The sequence below is a fragment of the Leptosomus discolor genome, chromosome 7 (genome assembly GCF_034619465.1).
Source record: "Leptosomus discolor isolate bLepDis1 chromosome 7, bLepDis1.hap2, whole genome shotgun sequence".
NCBI lineage: Eukaryota > Metazoa > Chordata > Aves > Leptosomiformes > Leptosomidae > Leptosomus > Leptosomus discolor.
The window spans coordinates 1,429,032-1,449,429 of NC_141397.1; the positions used below are offsets into that span (position 1 = coordinate 1,429,032).

General features: G+C 46.8%; 1 protein-coding gene across 5 annotated transcripts in view; it reads left to right on the forward strand.

Annotated features, from left to right (window-relative positions):
• The window catches only part of DYNC1I1 (dynein cytoplasmic 1 intermediate chain 1), a 173,895-nt gene that overhangs the window by 102,318 nt on the left and 51,179 nt on the right, over positions 1–20,398 (forward strand). For all 5 annotated transcript variants that reach the window (XM_086468688.1, XM_086468687.1, XM_086468690.1 and 2 more), the window contains one exon: positions 199–324. In XM_086468688.1, coding sequence (XP_086324814.1) covers positions 199–324 — 126 coding nt within the window. The remainder of the gene's footprint in view (positions 1–198; positions 325–20,398) is intronic.

The window sequence follows — 20,398 nt, forward strand, 5'->3', positions numbered from 1 at the left end:
AGGAGCTGGGGCTTTAGGGGTGTCAGGGACGAGGAAAATATAAAACCAAAATGAAGCTGAACGCTGTGATAAACTAGCGTGTATCGTAATTAAAACCAGATATTGCACATTTAGTGTAGATTATTTCTGTCTCATCTGATTTTGCATAGGTTCTTCATCATCCCTCTTATTTCATTTGCTTTCTCCTTTTCTTTCTAGTACCCCGAGCTGATGGTTGCATCTTATAACAACAACGAAGACGCTCCACATGAGCCTGATGGGGTAGCCCTGGTATGGAACATGAAGTTCAAGAAAACCACACCGGAATATGTTTTCCATTGTCAGGTAAGGCGGAAGAAGCCGCCACTGTCAGGCCAGACGAAGCAGAGTTTACTACGTGGTGCATCTTCCCACTGTTTCTGTGAAGAGGTCGAGGTTAAAAATAGGGATTTTTTTGGAAAAAGTACAAGCGGCAGTCCAGTGTTTTTAGAAGGCAAGCAGCCTTCTCAGACAATGCTGAAAGCCTGTTGGGGCTGCGTGTCATTCTTTGTCTATTTAAAACAGCCCCTGGGAGATGGGGTTTATAAAGCCCGTGCACTTAAGAAGTAACTGTGGTGTACCACTTCCTCACCCAGGCAGCAACATATGCTTTCCCACCCACGTTAGCTCCCTCGCGTCCTCTGCGCTCCGAGCTGCCTCCCCTTGCCTTGGGTCTGCTCCGTGCCGCGTTCTGCCTTGGACACTGGGAACTGCACGTTGCATTTCTGGGCACGTGTCCTCCTTACGGCTGGATAAAACCAGCCTCGATGACAAGGACTACTCCACCAGTTGCTGTTTGACTGTCCCTTAGGTTAGCAAACCCGGCTTTCGCTGCTGCTTTGTGGCCCTACTATTTCAGCAGTTTATGGACCATTCAGGAACAGTTGGGTGTTTCATTTCTCTAGGTCTGTTTGCTCCTCTTTTGCCGCTGCTTTTGTGTGTGCCATGGCACGGCCTCGTGTTGACAGAAAGGTTCTGCTCGTGGGCTCTATCTCCATCAAACTGTCCGAACTGTGGAACAGGGCTTGGGCCAAATTTCCAACCTCTTCATTAATATCCTTCTGTGGTAATTAAACACAGGACAGTGGCATTCGAAAGCCATATGGAAAAGTTTCAGCAAGTAAAACTTAACAATCAGAGATTAGTAAAATGCAGATTATTCTGCGGTAAAAAATTGCTTCTCTTGGAAGGATATGTATTACCTGGCTAATTGTGTAAGCTCAGTGTCATTTTACATTCAAGGACCAAACATCTTTTTGAACTGAGTTTGTGTTTGGACTCGGGTACATTATCAGATGTAACATAGTGGGAGGGAGTTGCTGGAACTGAAGTTACTGCTTCAACCCGATTAAGTAACCTTTAATTCTGGGCATGTTTTTCTAATTTGCTATACCGAAAAACAACTTCACAAGGAGTCTAGGCCTGCCCAGCAAATATGCCGTACAGATTTATGTACATATATATATGTACGGCTCTGTGTGTGCGTGTATTACCTTTGAAATGAGAACTTGTATTTTTCTGGATATCATATTTGGCAGATTGACGTGTTCTTTCAGGCTGCGCAAGGTCTTAGATCCCACGTTCAACTTCTTCTAGGACGTACGTGCGTGTTTTCAACAAAATATTCAAGAGAAGAGATTGTCCATTGCATTTTCAGGAATTACAATCCTTAAACTAGATTGATTTTGCAAGATAATAAGCTGTCTCAGGGCAGCCCTTCTGAGTACACAAAGGGGAGATTGACTGCAGACTTAACGCGCTCCGTTAATTAAAAATTCTATCCAGTTGTAGAAGTAGGTGCAGGTACCCTTAAGCAGGGGAGGTGTGACTCACTAAACTGAACGCATTGAGGCAGGCTATACTCTCCATGAGGAAAACACACACGGGACAGAGCAGTGGCCAGAGATTCAGCCTGGCTGAGCTTCTGTCTAATTCTCCCGTTAAGTCGGATGTTCCCCTTTTTAGAACCAGAACCTTAAACCCTGTGAGCTGTGAGGCACACGTGGCGTTGTGCTTTCACAGGCAGCCTGGGTTCATCGTCTTTCGGTTAAATGACATCAGTTCTTCATGAGAAATATTTATTGTCTTGGTCAAACTGTCCACAGATAATCTGAAGTCCATTAGGGGTTGGAACCGTGTTTGAACCACCATTATGGGGCTTCTGACACGTTGAATACCTTCTGCATCTCAGATCGGGTGGGGATGCCCACAGGAGATTAAATGGGGAAGCAAAAAGCGTGGGACTTGGTCTCTTGAACACGGGTTTTTTTCCGACTCAGATGGAAAATAAGAAAAAAAAATTATCTTAGCTCAGAGTCTGGAATTCAGTTCTGTAGATCATCATGTTATTCTGTTAGTGGAAACCAACTGTATTATTAGTCAGCCCCGTATCGTTTATATTACCATTTTGCAAAAGAAATATTCCCTTATTCAGTCCCGATTTGGTCATTTCTCTGGGTCTTCTCTGAGACAGGCCCGATTTTTCTGCCGCAATACATGACCTTATGACAGCCCAGCCCAGCAGCTAGAGATGAGCACACACCTTGTCGTTACAGCTGGTTGCCCAGACATGACAAACACGGTACTTTGAGTGTATTTTCCCAATAGGCCTCTGTTTTCCTTTCCAGAGACTTTCTATAAAAACTTACTAAACAGGCTGTAAGACTCTAGTCGTAGTAAATACTGTGTGGTACTGACTAATATACCTTTTGCCTTTCAATTTTTGGGCTCGGGGAGCGAGATACAAGCCAGTAGAATCTCATTTCAGATGTGACTGTCGAGGAACTCAGGCAAGCCACTTCTGGGAAGCCAAATCAATGAATAGGTTTATGAAGCTGTTTCTGAGGAGCTTCTAAGAAATTCCACCTCGGGAGTTTGGGTAACATCAGAAATAGATCTAGAAATAGATAGGTGAAACACCTCTGGACAGCTAAATTGCTGGCTGAACTTCAGCAGGTAGCACTTTAGATGCCTCTTGTGTACATTCGTTAAATTCTTGGAGCTAGGAGCCATGAAGTTTTCTGGTTTTCCTGGTGAATTATACAGATTTAAGTGAGACGCTTGCCAAGGAGTTTCTTGATTTTCTTTACGTCTTTCTATGAGTTTTTTGTAATCTTACATAGGATCGTTGAAATTGCCATAGTCAGAGCAACAGGCTTTCCCAGTGCCTTTGCTGAAAGTTGCCAGAACCCAGGGGCTTCAAGTGAAGCTCTCTGTCAGCCGTGGCAGACGATGATGCGAAAATCTACCAGCAATGATGGTTTTTTCCTAACTCCAATCAGCAAAACGTTGGATTTCAGTCCTCAAATGTGAGGGATGATGTATTCTGTAAATGTTTATCTTGGCTGTTGTCACTAATGATCTTACTCTTAGGAAATTCTTGCCCAATTTAGAGTCCTGTTAGGCTGTTGGCTCATTATGACGGCGGAGGTGGGAGTCAATTTCACAGCTCTCCTGTATGTTGTGCTGCAAAGACTGGGTTCAATTTTAGTTAATATGCATTAAGGGAAAAATGACTGTCAGTCAAATGGACTTGTTTACTCATTAATTCACTTGAACTGCCATGTGATCTATCAAATCCTTTCTAAACAAAACAGTCCTACGGGCTTCTACTCTTTCCTCCTGCGGAATATTTCTTTTCTTCTATTGTTTTATTTTTACCTTTCTTTGGGTTTTTATATTTCTGTTTTACCCAGTGATGGGCTGGCTGTATTTTAGCTGGGACTCCCACAGATTTTTTCCTCTATAGCTCATCATACATCTCTTTACCACAAGGTCAGAAATGGGAAAACAAGGAAGAGTGAGGGATCGGGCAATTTGTTCATTTGTTTTCCTTTGCAAGCAAAAAAAAATGTTGTCTCCGGAGCAAAATCGGAGCGGAAGGGTGATATCATTTGCCAAAGGAATGAAGACTCGATGCTTCCCTTAGGTAGTGAGGAATAAGTTGAGCCTGCAGTTGATACTGCGGAGTGCAGACCGGGAGTGTCCTTGTAGGGAAGAGTCAGGGGTGGACATCTGCCCCCATGCTGGAGCATCACGAACTCTTAGTGCAATCCAGCGCATTCCAAAGGCAAACCCCAAGCCTTTCCGAAGTGCTTTGTGAGGCCCCGCGGATGAGTCACCCCTGGTTGGGTTGGTTTGGCAGTATCCAGCGAGGGAACGAATTCCAGCAAAGACATGGAAATCACATTGACTCTCCCTCGGGTTGGCCGGGGAATTTCAGGCGGTGGTTCACACTGCTTCTCTCAGCTGCTGCCGGTCTGCGTTTGGGGGGGGTGACGGGAACCAAAGCAGTGTGGCACGGATATCGCTGATAGGACTCGACACGAGCTCAATCCTGTATCGATTTACGCAACGCACGGGGCTGGCCTTGTATGTGAACGTTCCTGCGCTGTGGGTTGGCAGGGTGGCACCGACGGCACTTCTCAGTCTTACTCTCTTTCTTAGAAAGCGCTTATTTGTCCGTAATGTGTTTTTTCCCTGAACGAACGAACAAAAATCTACATTACCCGTTAATTGTTTGTGATGCAGCGCCCATTGTTTCTGTACTACCGATCGTCTCTGCCCATGATGTTGTTTCTGTTCCCTGGTGGATGGATCTAAGCTTTCTGAGCCAAAGTGACCTGAAGAAGTATCTGAAACTTTGCACCAACATACCCTGTTGAGTGAGGCAAATGAGAACTCAGGCTGTCTTTGCCCTAAAGTGACTAGCTGAAGCCTGAGCTGTCATACCCATCCTTTCAGCAGGGCCTGTTCCCGTGGATACAGCACTGCCCTTACACCAGATCTCAGAGCTTTTGGGTTAGAGCTGACCTACAGAGACGGAAGATCCAAGGGAAAGAAATAATCAGTGGGTCTAGTGGACGTCAGGATATTGCAAACCATTTCCTTTCTTCTGGAACTGAAGAGGGGTTATTAAAGTCGGTTGAGGTATCTGGACTTCAGCTTCAAACATCCATCACTTCGAGAGAGGAGGGGTGGGGGAAGACAGCTAAAGATATTAGTTTTGTGCCAATAAATGTTACTTTCTGATTTGGAGGACTCTGAGTTGCGTTTGGAAAGTTTGATGAATTCTGCTTTCCTGCACCCAGTCTAATGATAGCAGCAGCAGCAGCAACAACAACAAATATTACTACATTGACTGCATTTTGATTTATTACCGATTATTTCCTGATCTATTCATTTCCCCTTTCTCAGCTGTGTCTTTTCCAAATGTCTCAAAAGCGCAGTGAGAAGTACAAGTCTGACACTTAAAAGCAACTTCCATTCAGTGTACTTTTAAGGAAGGAGAGCACATGTGAAGTAGCTTTCATTTGGGGAAGCAGTAACCATTTGAGAGTTCTTTCAAGGAGTCAGATCGCCTTTTAGCATAATCACAAAAAGCTTTCAGCAGTATATCACTTTTAATAGCTGCAGCTATTTCTGTCCTTTTCCTAAAATGCCATGCAGTCAGATTGACTTGGTTGGTTCCATCTCTTTACTAAACTGTCAGGGTTTTTGTGGGATATGGGACTTGTGTTTTCTATTTTAATTTCAAGAAAAGCTGTCCGTGCTTGGAAAATGTTGGTGGATTGGGTACAGAGATCAGCCACTCAGCCGCACCACAAAACGTTTCATTCTCCCCTAGCTTTTTTGTAGTGGCTTCTGTACACTGTCATTAAGTTATGTGTTTGACCACTCTTCATTGCTTATCCTGGTGTGGTCTTTCCCTTTTCAACTGAATGGATGGAGTCAGAAATGCGTATCTTAGAATTAGATGCACTGAGGTAAGGGAAGGGCTATAGTTAGTGGCTGATATTGGCCGGAGTTGCCTCTTTTTTTCCCCTGATTTGGTTCCTTTGTTGTTGTCTGCTCTTTCAAAATTCACATAAATTCGTTCAGACATGCTTTTTGCTCCAGCAGCCTGCCTTCTAAAGGTGCTGAGCGCCCAAATCCAGGACACTTGTGTGTGGAGTGGGCTGAGGTAGCAGCATGAATGACTAATATCCTCCTCTTCCTCTTATCCTTGAGTTTCCTTCTCTGTGGAAGCCAGACCAGAGCTCAGTCCCTCCAGAACTTTAAAAGAAAAAAAATTAATACAAGTTTAATTGTCAGTAAAGCACGCTTAAAAAAATTAAGGAAATTTTCTCAGATTATTATATTGGTGCTTTTCCACCAAGGCTTCCTCACTTTGCTGCTGCTAAGTTTCAAGTAAGGATTCGCCTCTCCAGAGCCATAAAAGAAATGACAGACCCTGTGATCCTATGATCCTGGACGTGAATCAGGTTCTGCCTGGTTTTGGAGCGGTTTGGTCAGTGGGCCTCTGAATGTCTGCCTTTGACGATGCTGGGGCAGCTCCCATACTGGGAATGCTCCAGTGCCCAGGGACCCAAATTTGTTGCAGGATTTCTGTAACTCACACCAAACTGTACAACAACCCAGGCAGGGCCTCCTCATAAGACAGAGGGGTGGGTCTGGTTTCGTTTCTGTTTCGTTTCCTGCTGCGCCTCCTCGGCAGGATGGTCTCCGTGGAGCTGCACAGAGCTCTTCCGTGCCTGTTCTCCAGGACATACTGCTGCTATGACATTTGTGACTACGTGGTCATTTCCACGCTCCGATAATTCACGCAGATGCACAGGCGCGCCATTTTGGATTAGAATTTGGGGGAATTTCTCGCTCTGCTACTGGGGGAGGAGAACGGTTTCAGCTGCGGCTTGTGGCGGAAGGACCTGTTCATTCTGTTCTTTATTTTAAAGCTTTTTTCCTCTGTCCTGTTGTGTTTGTCCAGGCTGGAGCGTAGAAACTCAGAGCACAGTTAGTGCCGTGGGGACTGCAGTGAACAAGAGCCCGTGTCTCACCTCTTAGGCTTTTGTCTGAGGCTCTTCCTCCTGTTCTCAGCTGATACCAGCTGTCTTTTTTTTTGCTCCTCATATTGGAGCACTTCTGTTTTTCTGTGGAACAATAACTATCATTTGACCTAAGATTAGTGCTCCAGTACTTCTGGAGAGATGTGTGTGAGTCAGTAGAAGTTACACCCCCACATCCAAAGGCCGAGTGTAGTATTTGGAAAATGGTTTTCAGTGTCTCAGGTGAGGGGAGAGACCTGCCTGCAGCAGATTCGTAGAAGGGGCCAAAGAGGACCAAATACACAAGCGGCAGAGACTCCTATCTCCCGGATACTCCTCAGGCATCGGTGGGGGAGGACGGAAAAGGCACTGAAAATATGGAAATGTATATTCTGTCTCGGGCGCTACAGTGTCTTACCCAGTCCTGAAATGTCCTCCCTTGCTGCTGAAATGCCATAGCTGTTAATACAGCATCTGCTCGCATCAGGAAGAAGTATGCCACGTTTTCCACAAAGCCTTTCAGTCCTAAAAATCTCTTAAAACTGCTTTCATTTCCACACAAAAACCAAATCAGGATATTTTTCACAGCAAGAGTGGGGGAAGGAAACCTTCTTCCAGGCAAGGTCGGAGAGAAACTCCGCGTCGTTATTTCGACTAAAGGGGGGTCACTTGGATTCACAGGGCTGTACCCCTTCCCTCGGGTTCACCTGTCCCTTTCCTGCCCCTTCCCACGATGACCTGGATCCCTTGCTGTCTTGTGCAGAGCCCTGAGGAGCAGCTCACCCGTCAAAGCCAGCGGGTTCAATAGAACAGCGTAACCGTGCGCCGCAGCCCGTCAGTCTGTGAAATGACTGCTGGCCCAAAGGTGGGCTCCTTGCCCTGTGGGTAATCAACGTCCTGAATTACCCGAGGACTGCGTTGAAGCATGCAAAGCCCGCTAGCAACAGAGGGCTCCTTTGCTTAGAGCACTGCTTGACACGGATCGTCTTCCTCGTTGGAAACTGAGATTTCAACTGTGAATCAAAGAATTAGGAAGTGACAAATTTGCTTGACTGGGATAGAAGATTGTAGGTGGTTCCTCCTTCTAAAGCCTTTTTTGGAGGGGGCGGAGCATCATACGCTTAAATGACACGCTGTCACTGCTAGCAACAGCGCCGTGCTTTTTGCGGGCGTTAAAGTAGTGATTTGTAGTGAATCGGTACTTAAAGATGCTGTTTCTCTTCTTAAAGTTCATGGATTCTTGCTTTCAGACCAAATATAAAGAATATGTTGGCCACTCGGTGCAGCAGGCGGGTTTTTTGAAGTTTGTTTCACCGATAACTCGCATTGTGCCATTCTGAATTACTGGCATCTCGTATGCAATATGCAGATAACCCAAGTTGGAGAAAACCTAACCCGTGAATTTGCAGAGTTAGACATGCAGTATTTTTAAACCTAAGGAAAAAAAAAAAAAAATCTCAGTCAAAAACTATATTTCATAAGAGAAAATTATAGTGATATTGATGGTTTGCCAAAACCTCAAGCAGTGACAAAATCCACAGTGTCCTGAAAGAGATGCCTTTGCAAAACCATTCCTTTGCAGATGGCTTAGATTATTGATACTTGCAAACACATGACATTACTCATTCAACTCAGAATTTTGAAAAACTGTTGATAAAAAAATGCAAATTTGTCACACTATCCCAAAAATCACAGAGGCAAAAAAAAAATCACCAAAAATGCTCCAGTTGTTCCCGATGATGTTTTGTAGGTTACTATTGTCGATTTGGTTACATTCCAACATGACCTCGTGTAAAATATTTTAAGAAAAAGGGAGGAAGGAAGGCAAATATGAACGTAACTTTCTTTTGTGGATGTGGACATCACATTTTAAAGTTTGTCTTGTGTTTCTGAAACTCCCAGCGCTACGAGAGTTTTGGGTGAACAAGAAATGCGGGATGGGATGTGAAACCAATAAGTCTCTGGGATCCTTCCACGGCATTTTTTTTTCCCTAAAGGATATAAAACCCGCTGCAGTTCCCTGGCTGCACTGCAGATGGTGGATAAACAGCCATAGGCAGGACTTTCCTGTTTGGGTTCTGCCGCTGTTCGCAGTGCAAGCTGCTTCCAATGGAGAATGCATTTGGTCCAAGTGTGAGAAAATTATTTCACCTCGTGATTTTTGTCTCTGTGGGAGCTCTGTGTGAGGAGTGAAGCCTCTTTCTGTGTTACCTGGCACAAAATATAAACCAGTTACTCTTCTAAAGTGCTGTAAAAGGCCCCAGAAGCCGAGGAATCCGTCATTACACCCTGAGACACAACTGCCCTCAGCCTTAGGTCTAAAATCAACAGTTTTCTGCCCTCTGCCCCCAGGGCTGGATGGCTGACAAGTGCTTCCCTGAAAAGGATTTCTGTATACGGCCAACATGGATTTAATGATGATGAACGTTCCCTGCTTCCCACAAAGGGAAAGCAGAAGCACGTGCCGACTGGCTGGGTATTATCCTTGGGAGACGTTTCCCAGGTGGCCGAGAGTCTTCTGGAAAGCGGCAAAAAGGGGAGAGTCTCTACCAGCCCCCTCAGAGACTGCCCCGAAATTCTTACTGTACAAGCACTGCTCTGCGTAACGGTATCATGTTTGCTGCCGCTGTAAGGATGATTATGAAAAGTGAGCCTTTGTTAGTAACCAGCGCCCGTATGAAGTCATTCGTAGTGTTCTGTGAAAATTTCACCGTCCGCTCTGTACCCATAACAGCGGAACATGAACAATGGGAGATACCGTAGATGTAACTCTCACAAAGCAGATCCGTCTGATGAAATTTTATTAAAACAGGATTGTCTTTATCACGTCTTTTCTCTATCAAGTGATAGGGCGAGAGGAAACGGCCTCAAGTTGCGCCAGAGGAGGTTTAGATCGGACATTGGGAACAATTTCTTCATGGAAAGGGCTGTCAAGCGCTGGAACGGGCTGCCCAGGGAAGCAGTGGAGTCACCATCCCTGGAGGTATTTAAAAGACCTGTAGATGTGGCCCTTGGGGACATGGTTTAGTGGTGGCCTTGGCAGTGTGAGGTTAGCAGTTGGACTCGGTGATCTTAGAGGTCTTTTCCAACCTACGTGACACTATGATTCTATGAAGAGTGTCAGAGAAGAAAAGCTAAAGTACATTCATTCGTGCATGAGATGACCAGCAAATGTCCTACGTGCAAGAAGCAGTATGCTTTTAAAAGCTTGTCACATTGGAGCGATCAGGGTGTTTTCATTATCTCTACAACAAAATGCACCAGGGTACGTTAGGATCTACGATTAATTCATTTTGACTGCTCTTTTAACAACATTTAGTGTTTTAGTAGCTACGATAAATATCGATTCCACTTCAGTTCCGTGTTGTCCATGAACATACACCGAATCACCAGTCACGTCATGGGGAGAGGAACACGCTTAACATTCGCTGTCTCACGTTCACATCTGTGAATAAACAGCCTAAGCCCCGTTTGGACTGAGTTAACAACGTACGGGAGTTGTGCAGAACCGCTGTTTGCCATGAGTTGTCCGGGGTAAATCCGTTCCTCCTGGCAGGATAGCGATGCATTATAAAATGTCCCGTCACCGGTGAGATTGAATGAGCTGGTCAAGCTGGGTTTTGAGCAAGATGTGGTCCTGTGTTGCTCAAAGAGTCAGCAAATGTAAGCTGGCACAAGTGTGCTGATTTATTGTAACTAAGGCTTTGACCCCAAGACTGGAAAAACACCTCGTTCCTTCCTCCTCCACTAGACTGCTCATGGGAAAACCAGCAGGAACCAAACGGCAGAACCTTGCAGGTGAGGGAAGAGGGATGTGAAATTTCAGGAAACTAAGGTTTGTTGGAGAAAGGGGAATTAAAAATTGGGTCTGTAGTGGGAAGTAGTCATCTATTGCTGTGTGGCCTTAGCTGCTTCCTCACGCTGTACGGGTGCAGAGCCAGGCTACTGATGGCAGAACGTGTCCAGTAATTCACTGTAGGAGACATGAACAGCGCAAAGGCAACTCGTGTTCCTGCCCTCATTCTTAAATACAGACTTGCCTGTGGTGTCTTCTGCTTTTCCACTAGATGATAGCTGTTTATCTGTGCCTCTCAGCCTCTCAATCCCCATATCTATGTGCAATGTTTCATTAATTTTCAATTATTTCCAATTATGTCGTGACACTACTTATAAATGATACATCAGTGAAAGTGATGGATTTGGGCAAATATAATAGCCTGTCAGTCTTCACTAGAAGCTGCAATTAAATCAAAAAGATAAGAAAAGATTACTGTAATTATTTTGACAGTGAACTGGTAGAAGTTTGCCCAAGTGACACAGACTACGGAGTACAAAATGCCAATTGCTTAAGAAACAAGTAAAATAAGAAATGTTGTGCCTTTGCTCCCCAGCCTTTACCTGGCAAACCAAGTGACCCATCTCCAGCACCAGGCAGAGCTCCATCCAGTCAGAGACTTGCAGGGTCTTTGGTAAGTGAAGAGGGGTCCAGTAAGTGGAGATTCATTCCGTTCTGGGCTCCCCAGTGCAAGAGAGACTTGGACATACCGGAGCGAGCCCAGCAAAGGGCCTCTAAGGTGATTTAGGGACCAGATCATCTCTCGTAGGAGGAGAGGCTGAGAGAGCTGGGGCTGCTCAGCCTGGAGAAGGGAAGGCTCGGGGGGGATCTTGTCGATGTGGGGAGTAACGAGGATGGGGCCAGGCTCTTCTCAGTGGCACCCAGTGACAGGAGAAGGGGCAATGGGCACAAACTGAAATACAGGAAATTGCATTTAAACATAAGGAAAAAAAATCTTTTGCTGCAAGGCCGACTGACTACCAGCACAGGTTGCCCGCAGCAGCCATGGGGTCTCCATCCGCGGAGGTACTCAAAACCCAGCGACCCACCGTCGCGAGCAACCTGCTCCAGCTGACCCTGCTCCGAGCAAGCGGTTGTACTAGACAGTCTCTAGATGTGCTTTCCAGCCTTGGCAAGTCAGTGAGTGTCTCTGACACTTCATACTCCTTTTCCCTTCCCTGCCTCTGAGTTATGCAGAAGTCAGCTGGGCCGTGACTGTCTGTAATTCTAAAGTCTTCCCGGGACCAGCAGAACGTCAGGGTGTCCTTCCTTCCTCCCTGAAGGGAGGTCACTGGCTCTCAGAAGTCCTGAATCAAGAAATTGCCTGTTTAGGAAAGCACTTACCGACTTGCTTGGCTGGAAGCAGGCTTTTGAGTCATTGAAGTCATGGGGAACTTAGAAGAATTAACTACAATTAAGTTCATGGACTTCTGAGAAAAGATGGACTCAAGTATATAGATAAGTTCTTTCCTCAGCTGGGGCTTTAAGGTGTTCTTGGTCGGCTGTGTTCAACCTTCGGACCGTGCCTGGGTTCTCATGGCATTTACTGCAGGGGTTTGGACTTAGTGCTATGCTTGAGATTTATCTGCAGCTCCCCCCTAAGCAGCTGTGACTGCTATGCCCAGCTTCACAGGCTGAGTTGTAGATAATGGTTCTTGCAGCATCTGTACTGGCTTCTAATTCATCTGTGGCTTTATGTAGTTTGATTGATCAAATGTGTGGTTTGGGGAACTGCTGCCATAGAAACCACCAAGCTACCACCACAGCTCAAGCACAACTCGTGTTTCTATTCCTGTTCTCCGAGACTGGAATGTGATGTCTCTGTGTGCTCTGCAGAGCCCAACTCTGGTATTTCCAGAACTTGCCATCAAGTGATTATCTGTTGTGCTTCCTCTGCGAGGAGAAGAGCCCAGGACACCAAGGTGCCAGGCAAGCCTAGCCCATACCTCACTCTCTGGGGGATCACTTCTGCTTTCGCAGAGATGGGAACCACCCCAGGTAGGGACTCTTGAGACTCGCTCCTCAGGCCAGGTCGTGGCCCAGCAGAAAGCAGACTCTGCCTGGAGGTGTGCGGCAACAAGAAGTCCTTAGACCAATGGCTGAGGCACTTCATGAGCGTGGGGCTGAGCTGCCGAGACTGTACGTGTGTTTTACATTAGATAATATCAGAGAATATGCAGAAATAATTCAGGAAAAGTGACCGGAACTCCTGGACTTGTCCCTCCCAGGCAGGTTCCCCAGGCATTTGCTAGACAGAAGAAGTGGCTTCACCTTCGTAGATGCTTTTGCCTGGAGTTGCCCAACTGCAACGCTTAGAGAGGGCTCTGGTCTGTGGGATGCTTTGCTAGATGCTTCTCAAGCTCTCTATTTCATTTTGCAGTGCTTCATATATTCCTCCTTCCAAAAACACCCCATAGGAATGCAAAGAGATATAATGGTGAATATATTGACCAAAACAGGCTAAACTGAACTATTCCTCTTTCTTTTCGTGATGGACTCTAATCTTATCTCTATTCTGCCGTCCACGTGCATGGATAATAACGCATGGAAACGTAAACAGTGCTTTTAGGCTGTGCAGACGGAGATGGCTTTTGAAACTTGTCCTATGTTAAATACTCCGCCTCTTTCAGGACCTTCCGGCACTGAATGCTGCAGTCTCTGCCCTGCTCGCCAAAACGAGTGCTAAAGAGAGAGAAAAAGGATTAGGGAAGCACCAGTTTTCATTCTTTATTATATTTTCAGTGTGTACTTACAGTAGATGTAATGTACACACGGCGGGTTGTGCATAGGGTACAGTTGTCAAGCTTGGCGCAGAGCACGAGGGGTATTTGCCCCAGCAATTGTTGGTGTCTTAGTTAAACTGTCTCTAAAATTCTGCAAAGACTGTGTCCCTGAACGTATTTCCTTAGAGTCTGTAGGGAATGGAGAATTAAACATTTCAAAGGAGCTGAGCAGTTGAATGTAAAATCTTTTGTTTCTCTTCAGTTATTGCCCCGTCGTGAATTACTATAGAACGTTCCCTGTAACGTGATTGCCTGAGCCCAGACGCAACCCGGACACGACTAAGCTCACGTGCAGAGCGCACGGCCGCTTCCACGGGAGGGTGGTCACCCTAGAGCAAGACGGAGGTCATGGTCTGGTTGAGGTTCTCTCTGCGGGGTAGCTGTCTGTGTTAGACAGCGCTTTGATGTTAGCAGTCCAGTCCAATAAGCCCTTTTCTGACGCAAGAAAGAAAAAAAAAACACGAAGAGGGGTGACAATTGCAACATCCCTGACATTCCTTACCGCGGCAGGGAAAGCAGCCTACCTTCCCCATCGCACACAGCGTGCGAGCAAAACGGCTAAGACGTTAATTTATGTCCTAGTGATTTTGAGCTAGGTTTACAAACGTGGCTAGGTGCCTAAAGATGAAGAGCCAGGCAGGCGACGGGCTGGCCAGCACGCTTTGCAGCACCTACCTACCCTTGTCCCGCCAACCAGCCGGTGCGTGGATAGACACCGTTTGTGCGCGAGATGCTTTTTTAAAAAAAAACAAGTCAAGGTGACTCAATGTGAATGTGTGCAGAACGTTAAGGAGGTTTCATCACTAGAAAATTATTCAGGCTGCGGTTTTAACTTCTAAAATCCCTTGGAGTTTCCCCCTGTATGAAACCAGCAACCACCAGTTAACAGAATCGAAAGCGTCAGTAGGACCACACCAGAGAGCTTCTGCTTTGTCACGCCCCACGTAGGCGATGACTTCCTGCTAAAGGATTTCTGGTAGTTGATAGGGACATTCTGCCGCCAGCCCCCTATTTCCAGGAAGCAAATGGACACTCTTCAGCGCAAGAGCTGCTTCTGACCCACCGGCATTCCTGGGCGCCAAGTAGATTTTTCGTGTAATGTGATTATTTGGTCAATCCTAGAGGCCTCAGCCTGAGGTTGAGATGCCTTTGAAAGAAACTTGTTACAAGCTCATCGTAAGAAAGCAGCCTCTGCCCCGCAGAGCCTGCAGCTGTGGTTCGGGGTGGTGGCAGGCAGCGACACCGTGAAAATAAACCACACCAGCCGAGGACGCGCGTGCTCCTCCAGCACGCAGGCGCACGGGCAGCGCGGATTTGACCCTGCCGTCCGATAAGCAGCCGGGTCCTACACAGAGAAAACGGAGAAATTTGGGTGCTTTGCATGCAAGCAGTTGGGTGGAAAGGAAGCTTGGTTTTGATGGGCTGCTGTTAGAAATTGCTCCTTATTTCTCCAGGCTTAAATTCTCCCACCGTCAGCCTGACAAAGAAAGTCTGGTATTCAGCAGAGGCGGTGTTCTCGGGCTCGCAGCTCTGTGCAGTGGCTCAGGGTCACCAGCTCGGCTGGCTGTGGCAGTCATGGACGAAGGCAGGCAGGATCTGCGCGTATCGCATCGGAGCAGCGTCGGGTGATCTGCAGCTTCTGCAGCACAGCCAGCGGTCTGGCTGCTTTCCTGAGCCATCACGACATCCCCGAATGAATACTGTTAGCAAATTCACCTTCCAAAAGGGCTGAAGGGCAGGTTCCCTTCTGGCAAGGCAGCTCGTGGCCTTTCTTCTGGTGATTTTATCCTTGTAGTGACACGGGGTGGACCTGCACTTACAGAGGTGGAAGGAGAAAGGTCCAGCCTTCTGCCCAGCTTAAAACGACGGCGTGAGGCTGGATGTTGCCTTTCTGCAGACGTGGGCAGAGCGCTCAGGTTCTGCTGCAGGGCTCCGATGTCAGCACTGAGGTTAGATGTCAGAGTTACCTACCCCGCAAACGCGGCTACCAAAGAGCTGTGTTTCCTGACATACTCTTTCCCTTCTTCTTAAGGACTTAGTACTTTTTCAATAAAAATAAATTTAATTTGCGGCTACATTTCAGCTCCATTGGTTTGATGGTATAAGTGGAGCAATACCAGCTTTGGATTTAGAGCAGTCGTGTGGCTGAGTCTCTCTGTGCAGCTTTCATGTGGTCGGGTGAGACATTCTTAGAATCCCCAAACATTTTTGAAGATCCTAAAGTGGAGACATTCACAATTCTTCCCCCTCCCCTTTCTGCCATTAATCCTTCATGTTTTAACAAGCACTGAAGTTAATACAGCCTACACTCTTTCCTGTCACACTGGGCCCCCCTCCCTCCTTTCTTTCTCTTGAATAAAGCAATCTGTTCTTCCCAGTCCATACTCTTGTAAATCAAAGGGATAGATGTCGACACACACCATAACCAAGTATAAACTTCCTTTTTTTAATTAAACAGGATTCTGACATTTGGTTTGAAGAAGTGTTTGTTTGGTTTTATTTATTTTTTTTAATATGTGAAGGGTGTCAACTGCTTTTATTTTATTTTATTTTTAGTAGAAGACGAATTTTGTATGGTACCACAAATAATCTCCAGCACAAAATCTTTCAGGTGTCATTTCAGAGTTGAAGAGAGTTGGGGGGGAGCAATACAGAAGTCTTGGCATTTAAAGCTTTTAGAATTAAGAGTTAACCTCTTTGGTAAGCGTTTCTGTGCACATAAATAATGTTTTACGTACCTCTTCAAATCTAATTGGGAAAACCAGTTGTAATTCTGTTGCTATTCTCTGCCGTTTGCTTATTACTATTAATTATACTTTGATATATATGTGAAACACAGAAATACCCAGCTTCATAATAGCTGATACTAAAAATAAGCAAGGCTCTTGGAAGGAACATAGTCTCTATTTCAGTGTAGGAATCCAGGTACCTCAGTAGCCAGGGCAAAGTTTTGCCTAGAATTGCCTCTTTCAAGGTATCTCACACCTTCTTTTGTGGCGCAAAAAGGCTGTAACAGGGCACTGACGAGACAAACCAGACCTGACACCACTACTTTTCACGCTGATTCTGTCCTTGGCCTGGCAGGGAAAAAAGGGCTTTATTTAGTAACTCGTTTGCCGTTTCGTTTCTAGATGATGATTTTAATCCTCCTTTGCATTTGAGGTGTATCATCCATTTCTGTGCTGGGGCCACATAGGAGTGTGTGTAGCAATGCAAGCAGGAGGAGATGGTCTCCTGATTGCCTGACCAGAAGAAGGTAGGGCAGCTCTGGGAGGGACTGGGAGTGCTTAGGCTCTTTAAGTGCTGTTCTTGATGAGCAGGAGTGAGAGCAAAAGGTTGTGAGTAAATTGTACATGTACTTTTGGCCTTGGTCTTTATTTGTTTATTCCTCAGGAGGGCAGGCATAGGTGATCAGAGGTCCGGTGCCCATTCTCCAGTTCCTATGGATAACGGACTATGAGTTGGGCACCTTTTCGTGGCTCTAGCTAAGCAGCAGTATACCACAGCTTTGTCCCTCTGCTCTCGGTCCCTCTAAGCCAATTCCCTCAAGCGTGGAAAAGGATCTGCCTCTTCATCTCAGCTGCAGTTAATTTTATTGCCGCTGTTGTCTGTGTTAGGCTGACCTACCGTAGCATGCCACAGACCTTGGTGCTTTTTCACATCTGTTTGCTCAGCTAGAAAACCTACCCAGGAGTTTCCTGAGTGCCTGTTGCAATATAACCTGGTATTTTGGAGTCTAGAAATGCCTGTGAACTCCTCGGATCGCTTCTTCCCACTGACAAAGTATTGTTTTGCGATCCATCTGGTGTCAAGTGTAGGCATATGGCACCAGTATGGCAGCGCTGCCTACGGGGGTGGTTTCCTGCAGAAGAGGTCTCGCTGAACGCAGTAGTCGTTGCCTGTTGAAAGTCGTTATTGTTTAGCACCCAGGTCTTTGTGAACTTGTTCAACTGGTGGCTGGGCAGGATGCCATCCGCGTCGACGGACGCGAGCACAGACAGCTGAGCCTCTGGGGCCTCACACACATCAGATGTGGGTACTGAGGTCAGGCTTCTCGGTGAGGGGAATCCGAGCGACTGTCTGTCCCCGAGCATGTGTATCTGTGGTTGAAGGGATACGCCACCATTAATCCAAAACCTGGGCCGGATTAAGCTTCTAAAATAAAAACCAGCTCTGCCAGCCACTTGAAGAGGGCTCGGGGCCTGTTTGAGTCGAGCGCATCAGCGGGGAGGGAGGGAGGGAGGGAGAGGAGGCCGAGGCGGCCGAGCAAAGCCACCACCCCCACGCCCCCGCAGCGCTTCTCCGGGACGAGCTGACAGCTGCCGAAACGGGGGCCGGGGGGGTGCTGCCTCCGTCCCGTCGGCTGCAGGCCTCTCCGCGGCTGGGCAGCACCTCGGGGTCCGAGGCCAGCCCCCTCTTGGCCGTGACAAGAGCACGGGCGTTTCACGCTTTGTTTCTTAATCACCTCCTCAGCGCGGTTCTTGTGGCCGCCAGGAGCTTTAGCATTCGGGGAGCGGGGTCGTCCCTGCCCCAAAGATCTCGGGTTTGGCAGCCTGGGCCTGGCTGTCCCTTTGGCCTGGGCAGTGCTCCCACCCGGAGCTAATTCGGCCTCACTCCTCTGGCCCTCCGAGAGCTGCTCACCTCCACGGACGGGCAGAGCACGCGCGGGGGATGAGGCAGCAGCACCAGCGTGGTGGCACCCACCAGAAAGCCATCGCCGAGATAGAGGAGTAGAACATCTGGGCGGAAGATCACAAAGGCAGAAGCACCAGAAATACTTCAGCAGGGTTGCTGAGAAAGCTAAGGAGAGACAGAGAAAGCTAAACCCAGCAGACGGTATTTGCACAGAGGGAGAAAACCCCAGAGCACTAAGCTGGAGTGAATTGTGAGACGATTCACCGCACGAAGTGATTCAGGGGAATGAAGGTGACCAAACACGGGCGTTTGCCTGTCCCTTGCAGGCACAGGTGCTCTGGGGCACCCATAAAAAGGTAACGCTGGGAACCTCCTGTCCTAAATGTCGCTTTTACACTGTGGACACTAAACTGGCTGTGGAGTTGCCTTCTGACGTGATCCCTCTTGGGTTTCTTTATGCCTTGTTGCCACGTGCTGTGAAACTGGCTGCTTCTGTCCTCTGCAACGGGTAACTACGCGCCGACGGCACATGAAATATGCCTAACCGAAAAACGGGGAAGCTTTACCGTCGTTATTGGGAAGTGCCGTGAGATCTGTCCCTGGAAAGGTGCGGTAGAAGCGCAGAGGGATGTGCTGTCATTTTAAAACCCAACGGTGCGCTGGTTCCTCCCCCCTTTGAAGTCAGTGGCCAAACCTCCGTTTTAGAGGAGGAAGACGGCTTGGATCGGCAGAGAAGAGGCAGCCTGGAGGCAGGAGAGGCTTACAGGGAACGGTTGCTGCTGCTCCCCTTGAGCACGGAGCTGTTCAGACAGACTGGAGACCTGTCTGCCGCTCTCTCCCATTAAGGCTACGAAATGAATGCTTTTAAAGTTGTTAGATGAGTGGGCCGGATCTTACAGCCCTTACTCATCTGAGCACCGCCATTAACTTTAAGAAAATAATCACTATTAAGTGCTACGGATTGGAGTCCTTAAATTGTTAAATTCTCCTATTTGACAGAAGTTTCTCCTCGGTAGAAAGATAATATTGACAGAAGGATGTGAACATTCCATCCGTTGAAGAACGCAAGTTACTCTGGAGCGGTATGTAAAACCAGAAGCAGCGCAGAGGGCTTCAGGCCGTGTCATGCCTGTAGGTTATTTTTGGACTGTATGAAAAACACACTTTAGCAGTTTATATCCTGACCATTCAACCGTATTCTGGGATTCTGAATTCGAAAACATGCTAACCATGAAAACACAGCATTTAAAAATAACACTGTCCACTTGGCTTCTTCGCCCTGCTTCAGAGTCTCCCAAGTTTGTTTCGGACCAACTGAGAACTTTGTTGTGGAGGGACTGTTTGAATTGGGGTTTCTTAAAATACATGTGGAGCCTCGTAGCTGCTGCGGGGTGTGCACAGCGGTGGGGCTGTACTATTTTAGAATCATCTGGCTATTTTCCTTCATGTAAGGATATCTGTCAGCTTAGTTATAAGGAACGAGAGGGGTTGATTAAAACAACTCACGAAGCCATTAAACAAAGAGATAAAATGTAGAACATGTGCTGTAGGGTCGTTTTAATTATAATGGATGGGGGATCTGTGGAAACCGGCTGGCAGCTGCATTGTAACTGAGTTTTAAGCCCCTCTTAGAAGTCCTGTTACTCAGACGTGGGTTTTCTTACCTGTAAAGCTAATAGGTCCTTTGGAAATGGTGTTTGGGAGCTACCTTTTGTTGCTGGGACTGACCATGGGGTAATTGCTACACTCAAGCGCTTAGATAGATATGGACTCAGATAGGCAATTACGTATAGCAATCATCTAGTCAGTAGGTACTAGACTGTGTAACGTCAGAGAGACGTATGCAAAAGCTTTAGTCAAGAAGGGGTGCCAAGGGGACAGCCACGAGAATCCAGGGACAACAGAAAAAAAGGTGGTGGCAGCTGATTTCGTTGTCTTGGTGATCTTACTGGGTCAAAAAAACTGTACTGAATATGCTGCTGTATGCTGTAAGTGGATCTACGAAGTTAATTTAGCATATAATCAGGCTTTAAAGAACAGATAACAGGCAGTCACGTGAACTCAGTAAAAACTGTTAAAACTTCACATTTTGCTTTATTCTTATTAACCTGGTTTTAGACATCAACAGTTAGCATAATTAATTCTAGCCCCATCAGAAGGGGTTTTAAATCTGTGGTGTAAGACTTTAAACCAGTCTCTGGGTACCAGAAATCAGGATAAGGAGCAATAAGGAAAGAAGACAACACATCTGCCCACGTCAGGGTTTTTGCAACTCCATCCACTCCTGCCAGAACAGGGTGGTC